We start from the raw sequence: 9,895 nt of genomic DNA on the forward strand, positions 1-9,895 counted from the left end.
TGCCTTCTTCAAGATACATAAATCCTTTTAAACGCTTTTAAAGTTCCAGAAAGACATGTATTCAAGCAGCTATTGCTAAATGCTCTACCTTTGTTTAAACGTGCATATCTTCGGATTGTGTTAAGACCAGTTTTAATTGCTTTATTTTGTGGTGTAACTAAACCAACTTCCCTTTCAGACTACCTACCTACATGCTCTTGTAAGAAAGCTAAATAGATTGAGAGAAGGATTTGTTATTTGTGGTAAGACTTTTTTGGTTGCAGGTAACTTCAGTTATATGTGATGCTTCTGCTAGAGTCTTTGTCAAATGCATTAAATCTCATACTGGCTATTCTGGATGTGACAGGTGTCAGGTCTTTACATTAACCACCACATTACTTTTCTTTAGATTCATGCATTTCAATGGACTGATGAGTCTTTTAAGCAAACTTGGATGAAGATCACCACTTAGGACACTCACCTCTGGTCCGAAACAATATACAGGGAACAGGGATGGCTAGTTTTTCAAGTAAAAGCAATCTCTGAGGGATAATTAATTAATTTAAAAGATTTTGTTTTAGACAAAATCTTTTTGTCTTAAGATTTACCAGAAAACCAAGGGGCCTGCAAGAAAGACTAAAATGGAAAGCAGCAAAATAAGGACAATGTCTTCAATATACTAGGCCAGTTGTCAGAGTTTGTCTGGCTGAGCAAGAGTATAATATTTCCATGCTTTTATCTGCTGCAATTTGCATTTTAGCAAATCAGTCATTCTGTTTATCAATGAATGACTTTGCCAATGCATTGCTTGTCTCATTTGTTGAACATTTCAGTAAGTTGTATGGCCCAGAATTTGTGGTGTACACTATAGATTGATTCACCTTAGCTTCACTTAGACCTAATATCTCTTTTTGAAAATTACTTGCAGAAATTTAATTTAAAATGAAGTGCGTATGTTTATTTTCTTTTTTTTCCCCCAGAATTGAAATTGGAAATTTTGAGATACTTTTAGACACAATCTACACTAATAAGTATTACATCTAAGAGTCACAGATTCTATGTATCTGTCTTTATATTATCTTTTTTTTTTATATGTTGTTTATCCACATTTGTGTTTTGCTTGCAGAAATCATGTACCACATTGTCAGTTTTGATGACACTGAAGAAGTGGATGTTGTGCCTGCAATCTGGGTGAAGAGTGGTGTGTGTTTATGGCCTCCATACAACAGTGAAAGAGTTCAGAGGGCAGCCAAGTGTTTGGAGCAACCCCAGGAGTCTTGGTCTGCATATAAAGTAGAAATTATTTATACTGCAAGTATGTATAAATCCTTTCTGTACACATTGTTTAGGTAAAATGGTAAACAGCTTTTTGAATTGTTCTGATTTTTTAAAATTCTGTCTTTCATAGATAATTATAGTGAAGCATGCCAGAAGCTACCTCTTGCAGAACAGCAGACCTATCTCCAGTCAGAGGCTGTGCCTGACTCCCCGATGCCACCAAAATGCAAAATAAAGTAAGATTGTTTATATTTTTGTAATTCTTTAACACAGATCTGTCTAACATGTCCTTATATCGATGTGCAGTTTAACAAATTAACATGCCTATTTCTTTTTGAACTGCAAAAAGGGAATATTGCGCTGAATAGTTTTTTCACATTAACATGCCACCCTCGCTTCATCAAATTTAGTAATCATTACTTTTCTCTCCTTCACTAAAGACAAGACAAGTGCCTTCTGGATGATTATGACACTGATGAGGAGGCTACCAGACCCCTAAAAAACAATTTGCCACAAGACCCTCAAATACAGCCACTGTCCAAAAGGATTTGTTCAGCTTCTATTGAGCTACAACCAAGTCCTCTAGGACAAAGTCAGAATCACCCCTCTGCATGTCACCAAAAGTCCCTGGATGCGACACAGATTGCGGAAACTTCAAGACCATCCTTGTTGGAGACGAGTCCTGCCTCTGAGTGGCATGAAAATACTGCCTCACCAGATTTCCCAGAAGCTGTGGCAAACAAATAGTTCTGACAGAGCATCACAAGACATCACAGAACATAACAGTGAACTGACATGGCCACAGGACACAACTGTACAGTCTCCCGAGCAGCCAGCACAGTCACCGTGGCATCACGAAACACCCAGACCCCAGAGAAAAAGGCTCTCAAGCTGTGACCCATTCATAGCCTGTAAGATTCATTTCTGTTTTCTAACATTTATTCACTGCTAGTGTTAATAGGGCTGGGTAAAAATATCAATTTCTCGATTTTAATCGATTCTCATTTTTACAAAACGATATTGATTCTTAAATCCCAGGAATAGATTAGTCTAGCCGGTTTTCAGTCAATGAACGGAACACTGTAGTGCATCCCATCCAATAAATCACAATAGGCTTTGTTCTATGTTACGTTTGCTATAAAACAAAGTCTCAGATTTCAAATTACGTCCATTTTTTTTATTATAGTATTCAAACAATAAATCCCATTTTGGTGCTGTTTAATGTGGAGCAACAGATCGCTGTAGCGCCTCAGTTCAAGGAAGAGGCAGCACCAAGCAAACGTGAACTGATCATCTCCTCCACATTAATACCAGTTTCACCACGAAATAAATATGAATAAACATCTGAAGGTGTCTTAAAAGAGTACAACTTACGGAAATCCGTATCCTGTCTCATGTAATCGCTCAATAAGTGTTTAAACTGCGCAAAGACAATAATATAACAGCTTGTAACAATTTCACGTAACGTAATGTCACACTTACTTATTCAACATATTCGGTGACCATGAACTTGTTAGTCAGCTAGAAAAATGAAGCGTAGAGAGGAGCATTTTATAAATATATGCACGATAAAACATTCATTATAATTTTTACTGTTCTTCATGCATCTTTAATGCATGTAGTATGAATAAATCCTTTACATTTTTATGAGAGCCTCTATTTAAATGTTTATATTTAAAAAATAAAACGGAGTGTCTATTTACACTAAGTGCAAATAGCCCACCTTGTTGGCAGAAGCTAATTACACTAAGGCCCGGTTTCACAGACAGGGCTTAGACTAAGCCAGGATTAGGCCATAGTTCAATTAGGACATTTAAGTCATTTTTATTAACATGGCTTAGAAAAAACATTAATGGTGTGCATCTTGAGACAATACAAAAGCACTGATATGTTTTAAGATCAGTTTATTTCAGTTGAAAAAACTCAGAATTACATTTTAGTCTGAGACCTTAGTCTTAAGTCTTGTCTGTGAAACTGGGGGTAAAATGCAAGCTATAGTCTTTTTGATGCAATCGACCCGAGTTCGAATCCGCCTTTTGTCAAACTTTTTTTTTCTCCCTTTTCAAATCTCATATCACATCGGAAAGGCATTTATTTTCAATAAAAATGAAGGAAATAATCAAAAAGTTTAAAATAAAGTATCAGGTAGGGTAGAGTAGGTGTAGGGAGGGCTTCATTGCCCCAATAAGGTGGCATCCACTTAATATAATAATACTAAATACGTTATTATTGCTTACTGTTTTATAACTTGCTACAATACTGAGGTGCAGATAATTGCCACTGTTTGCAATAAGTGGTATAAATTGCAGAAAATCCTTCTATTTTAAGTGTAAATTGAATCTATAGTTATTTGCACTTAATGTAAATAGCATATCACTAAACACTACTGTTATTTTCACTTAGTGTAAATACAGTTCATTGCTATTTGCACTTAATAGCATCTTTCGCTAAGAAAATATGCCATTTTTGTAAATCGTATCTAATTGCAATTTACACGTAGTGCAAATAGCCGCTGCCTTTAAAAACAAATAAAATCTGGCATGTACTGTACCTGATATATCCAAGATAATCGATATCGATCGAATCGCAAGCTTGTGAATCCGAATCGAATCGTGAAATTTGTGTCAAAACCCAGCCCTAAGTGTGATGCTTATTTCATAGCATGGGTAGTGTGGTAAACTTTGCAATTCCTGTGTTTGTTTCAGCACTTCTCCATGACATATTAACTAAACAAGAAATTCTTATGGAGCAGCAGAGGAAGATTATGAGGATGGTGCAAGTTCTCAAAGCAAACAAAGCTTCTGAGATCACAGAGGCTAACCATTTAAGTCCAAAACAATGTCCAATTGAAGATTTGAGGTCATTAACTTCCCTGGAAAGTGATCTTCGATCTTGTCCGGAAACAAGAGTAAACGTGGTAGGTAACCGTGTCAGCTACTCATAGTTGCCTACTGTTATCTTACAAGTCTTATTGTAGTCACTGTTATAAATAAATGGTGTGGGTGTTTAATCTAAAACAAAAACGATTGAAGAAATCTATTTGAATAATTAGTCTAATTTGGAAAGTCTAATATCAGTATTATTCAGCACTAGATTTATCCGATTCCTATCAGTGATCAACAAACTGCACTGTGGGTGCTTGGCACTTTCAATGTCATTTCTATTAAACAGGAAACATACAGTGGGAGCGGAGAAGATGAAATGGCATACAAGGATGAGGAATCCTGTCCGATACGAATAGAAAATCAACGGGCACCAAAGATGGGCAAACCCTGTGGTCCTACATGTGGAAAGAAATGTACAGAGAAGATCCCGCATGTTCGAAGAAAATAAAGATTTGACACCTATCAGGACATGTCACACAGCGACAAATGGGCTTTTGTATTTCACTCAATTACCCAATCACTGAAAACACGTCTCACGACAGGAGGTCCCAGCAGACGCAAAAAGACTTTTCAGTATCATCTAAATAACAGCCTCGGGCAACCTCAAGATGTTTGCAAAACCTTCTACCTAACCACACTGGGATACCACCCAAAAAACGACAGAGTGATTGTCAGTGTGACAGGCAACACATCCAGTGCCGTTCCTCCTCCAGACCGCAGAGGGCGACACCCACCTGCCAATAAAATAGATCTGTCGCCAATTTACAAACACATTGAATCATTCAAGCCAACTATCAGTGACTGTAAATGTGAACACGCTGAAAGCAGACGATGTTTGCCAAGCAATGTAACCGTCATGATGATGTATAAAGACTTTAAAGGCAAAAGTTCAACTGCGTGTTCATATGAAACCTTTAGGAAAGTCATAAAAGACATGAATATAGGTTTCAGGAAATTGAGTGCGGAAGAGTGCAAAGAGTGTCTGGAACGCGATATTCACGTTAAGACTGAGCATCTCTAAAGCAAACAGTTGCAAATAAACGCTGTGCCTATTGTCACACATGCTAAATTGAAAATAAGAGCATGATTCTATATTAGTCAGGATTTCACTCGACTTTCAAACTCCCCCAGAAAGTTTTCTTTGGTGTAAAGGTGACCAGACGTGCCACATGCCAGAAGCTTGGTGAGCTGTTTTGAACTGCCAAAACAAACTCAAAACTAACTTCATTTCGGCCTGATTTTGTTCGAAATAACTTTTCTTTGATTTCATTTGAAGTATATCAGGGCCCTTACAGCGTTAGAAAATAGATGAAAAATACAGTAAAGCAACAAATCAGTTTTGAAAAGCAGCAAGATAATTAGATAAATTCGCATTTATTAACCTGCACTTTCTATTTATGTATTGTTTACTTTGTATCACGTTTTGTTGGTGGTGTAGCAACTCTGTTTTGCAGTTGTAGGCCGCTACAGATTTAGTTGTATTTTTTCCCCTGAAGATGCTATTGGGAAGTGTTATAACAGCATCAGTTAACTAATCAGAAAAGAGCTAGTGATGGCGAAGTGAAGCGTTCTGAACCAGCGACGCTTTCAACACTATACAATCGGAATAAAGTGTCATTACTCGAAGCTTTTCAACACTGTTTATGCTGTGGCCATATAGTGGTCATAAAATGAATAACACCTTACAAAGAGCTGTGTTCCATTACTGCTGCTGGTTTCACATCTGGTTCTACAAATGATTCTTTGTTTTATTGTATTGTATATAAGTAATGGCCATTGTCAAAGTCATTCATTTGTGTCTGTACTGCCACTAAAATAAGTTAAATAAATCAAATTCATAAATTAAATCTATGATCTGTCTTTTAACTCTGCCTCAGTCCTTAGACTTATTTTATGGGCAAATTAATACGCATTACAATGTAATAGTAAATGTAAAGGAAACTGCACTGAGGTTTGCTTCAGTTGAATCAGATACTGAAGCAGTCATTAGTAGTTTTCAGGCAAACGAAGCTTCAGCCGTCGTAGATCACATGCTTTTGGCAAAACGAATCACGCTCCGTTAATGTGCTTCAATGTGAATTGTGTTGGGTTTTTTAATACAAGCTTCAGAGCTAAAGAGAGCCACAGAAGTAAAACCCTTCTAATGAAAGTGTAAAAGTTGTACATTTCTGTGCAATAAATATATATTTGCTGTTTTGATTGGTTGGGTGGTAACAATACAGTAACCCCAAGAACAAAATGTAAAATGTCCATGTTTTCAGTTGGTTATAAAGCCACACTCTGTGTTTACATGGTTTAGGGAAAAGTTATAGAATTACTATAACTATTTACTTTTATGAGTAGCAGATAAATAAGGCAATATTTTAGTGAGACCCTGAGTTAAATACAAACACTCCCAACTCTCCTCTGCTTTCTGTGCTTTGGTAAAACATGGACATAAAAATCTGAAGAGACGGCACTCTTAAGATTTATTCACTGTACCACAGTAAAGTACCTGAATATATTTTCTATGAAAATGTGTATTACAATGTGCAATCACAAATGGTCAAAGATACAGTTCTTGCATTAATAGTTTCATTTTAAGCAGCACCAGTGTCTTCCAGCATGCTCTTAAAAGTGTGCTTACACTCTTGACTGAGATTGAAAACAGGATAAACAATGTCACATCTCCTTTAAAAGCATTGTATTTAATACAGATACATGGCATGGATTAAAAGTCCAGTCAGAGACTTTACATATTTATATGATCGACAGCAATATTTTCACAAAGTGGCCCAGTGAGTGAAAGATTTCCACTTTGAAGCCTAGCTGTTTCTATTTTCACTTCTGATTGGCTGACTCAGGTAAAGGTGATCACATGAGGTACCAAGCAGCCAATCCAGCGACAGCAGCGACCCAAGTGGCCAGAATCACCTGTACTGTGGACTGTCGAAGCAGCATCTTGGCAAAATTACATGCATAGGTCGTGTTTCCACTCACCACTAGATGAAGGGAAGTAGTAGAGCAAAAACAACAAAACACTTTAAATTTACATAATATAAAATTAAATATTAAAAAAATATCGCTAACAACTCACCCATCTTGGCTGCATAGTAGGGGCATTTACTGATGTCTCCACCCATATCCCCATGTGCATGAAAGTCAATGTCCTGCACTTCTTCTTTTATATCTTTCCCAATCTCCTGCAACTCTGTGAATACCTGATGAAGTACAAAAATTACTATTAACACATTGTTTAAATGCACACACATGTACTTAACATAACTTAATAATTCGCCCAAATATGAGGATTAGCTGAAAAAGTACTCACCCTCAGGCCATCTAAGATGTAAATGAGAGTGGTTTTCTTCATTAGAACAGATTTCAAGAAATTAACATTACATCACTGCAGTGAATGGGTGCCGTCAGAACGAGAATCCAAACAGCTGATAAAAACATGATAATAATCCACTCCAGTCCAGTCCATGAATTACCTTCTTGAGAAGTGAAAAGCTGCATGTTTGTAAGAAACAAAATCATTATTAATGTGTTTTAACTTTAAACCATTGCTTCCGGCCAAAATACAAGCCCATAATCTGTAACAATGCTTCCTCCAGTGAAATAGTACATCTCCTCTTTTCAAAAAATCAAAATCCCATAAAAATCCACCGACATATTTGTTTAGAACTGTGTTTTTGCTTGTAAACGGTGCTTTTGTACATATTTCTCTCCTGTTTCAGACTAAATTACTTGAGAAAGCAATATTATGAATTGACAAATATACGCTCTGAAGTTAAAAACGTCTTATTGATTAATTTATTACACACAGCTTTTCTCTTCACAAGACATTAATTGATGCACTGGAGTGGTGTGGATTATTATCATGTTTTCATCAGCTGTTTGGACTCTCATTCTGACGGCACCTATTCACTGCAGAGGATCCATTGGTGAGCAACTGATACAATGCTACATTTCTCCAAATCTGTTTAGATTAAGAAACAAACTCATCTATATCTTGGATGGCCTGATGGTGAGTGCATTTTCCACAATTTTTCATTAACAGGTGAATTGTTCCTTTAAAAGATCTGGATCAAAAAAAGTAAGACATGTTTCATAATTCTCTTACATCCAAATTATATTTAAATGCCAGGTTGGCTTCGTCTAGCAGCTTCTCTTTGGTCTCCTCATCCACTTCAAGCTCATTCATCCGGCTGCGGTACAGCCTCTTGAAGGCCGTGGGGTTGTGGATGCCTTCAAAACGGTAGAAGTTAAGTCCCTCACCAGTAGGGGGCAGTTTTAGAGCCCGCTGAGCCACTTTCTTCAGAATTTGCCCTCCTGACAGGTCACCCATATAGCGGGTCCAAGCGTGTGCGACCAAAAGAACCGGATCGTCACGTCCCACCTCATGAATGCGGTCCACGTAGGGCAGCGTGGCTGCCGAGCAGGATATCTTGCTCTCCCAGTCTTCACCGTAGAGATACTCCAGGTCTTCGGCCAAGGCGTCTCTCCGGTGAAGCTCACAGGGGAAATACAGTGGCGCAAACATGGGGTGGTCCTTGTTCCTCTCGATCTCTTCCTCGATGGCAGAATAAACGTAGTACAGGGCAGCTGTGCCAAGCTGGGGGACAAATTAGCAACAGAATGGAGGTCAAAACAAGTTTGGCTCTTTTATCAAACTCTACAAAAGTCCACAAACACTAGATTCACCTTAAAAAGCTCTCGTTTGATTCGGCCCCTCAGGAAGTCCTTGACAAATGGCGAGTTCTCTGCTTTGTCGTGAGACTCCTTGGTTCCAGCCGCCAACACTTCCGACAGGTCATCAGGACTGAAAAAGAGATTTATAAAGATAAAATAGTTTATGCTCTATACTGCCACCAACTGGCTTGGAGGTAGAGCCAATATACAATAGTCATTTTGTGTATGATGCCCAGTTTTTTCCCCTTTGTAGCCATTTATGTGGATGCATTCGTAACAGCTTTTTAATATCTTTTTATTTACTAATAACACTGAAATGTACCTGAGAATATCATCGTCGCTCTCAGCAAGGATGTTTTCTCCTCCGTTAGACACTGTTGAATCTGCAGCCATCATGAGTGTTTATGTCTGGTTCTCCTCTGCTTGATAAATAAAAGCAAGTCTTGAAGATGAGACGTCTACAAACAATGAAGCTGTAACCAGTTACAACCAACCAAGGCCAAATATATTTAGCCACTGTCATGTCAAAAGTGATAAAGCATAATCATCATGTCATGCCTAGTGTCAATCTTCATTGCGCAACTCGTATTCATTGTGACATTAGCCATGAGTTTCCAACAACAACTCTCGTGACATTGACTTATGACAGTACGTTTATGTAACGAATTATATTGATTTGCATGCAGTACGTCCCGATATTATTTCGCTTTGTTCAACTATTTAAAACAGGATTGCTTCTATATTTTACCTGGTCTGCAGTGTTTACGGTCTGCTGCAGTTGTGTAAGTGTTCACAGAACGAGACCCGCCTCCAAACAGGAAGTAGAATGACTCTCTATGTCGCGTAACTTTGATAGGCTTAGGCAAGGCAAGTTTATTTATACAGCACATTTCATACAGTGGTAATTCAAAGTGCTTTACATAAAAGAAAGTTAAATAGTCATTAAAAATATTAATAAAAACAGAGAATTAAAAAATAATAATACAAACTTGAAATTATATAGAAATTAATTTAAAATGAAGTCAATTCGGACATATAGCACAGTGCTCATTCAACAAATGCACAGTTAAATAGATGAG

General features: G+C 37.5%; 1 protein-coding gene and 1 long non-coding RNA gene across 3 annotated transcripts; one reads left to right on the forward strand and one right to left on the reverse strand.

Moving 5' to 3' along the window:
* Positions 1-1,103: 1,103 nt before the first annotated feature.
* LOC306867345 lies at positions 1,104-5,991 on the forward strand. The gene is made up of 5 exons (XR_013784007.1): positions 1,104-1,294; positions 1,388-1,493; positions 1,698-2,168; positions 3,963-4,174; positions 4,429-5,991. It is a non-coding gene; the product is annotated as an uncharacterized lncRNA (long non-coding RNA).
* A 593-nt stretch (positions 5,992-6,584) lies between these two features.
* On the reverse strand, positions 6,585-9,654 carry hmox2a (heme oxygenase 2a). Of its 2 annotated transcripts, none has more exons than XM_079412735.1 (6): positions 9,565-9,654; positions 9,139-9,238; positions 8,829-8,946; positions 8,248-8,739; positions 7,219-7,342; positions 6,585-7,123 (listed from the first exon to the last, which is right to left on the reverse strand). In XM_079412735.1, the coding sequence occupies exons 2-6, from the start codon at positions 9,210-9,212 to the stop codon at positions 6,996-6,998; spliced, it is 936 nt and encodes a 311-aa protein (XP_079268861.1). In that variant the 5' UTR covers positions 9,213-9,238; positions 9,565-9,654; the 3' UTR covers positions 6,585-6,995. The 2 variants fall into 2 exon arrangements, with proteins under 2 accessions (XP_079268861.1, XP_079268860.1); XM_079412734.1 differs by having other exon boundaries at positions 9,139-9,235; positions 9,565-9,644.
* Positions 9,655-9,895: the final 241 nt, after the last annotated feature.

Source organism: Barbus barbus, assembly GCF_936440315.1.
Source record: "Barbus barbus genome assembly, chromosome: 49".
NCBI classification, from domain to species: domain Eukaryota; kingdom Metazoa; phylum Chordata; class Actinopteri; order Cypriniformes; family Cyprinidae; genus Barbus; species Barbus barbus.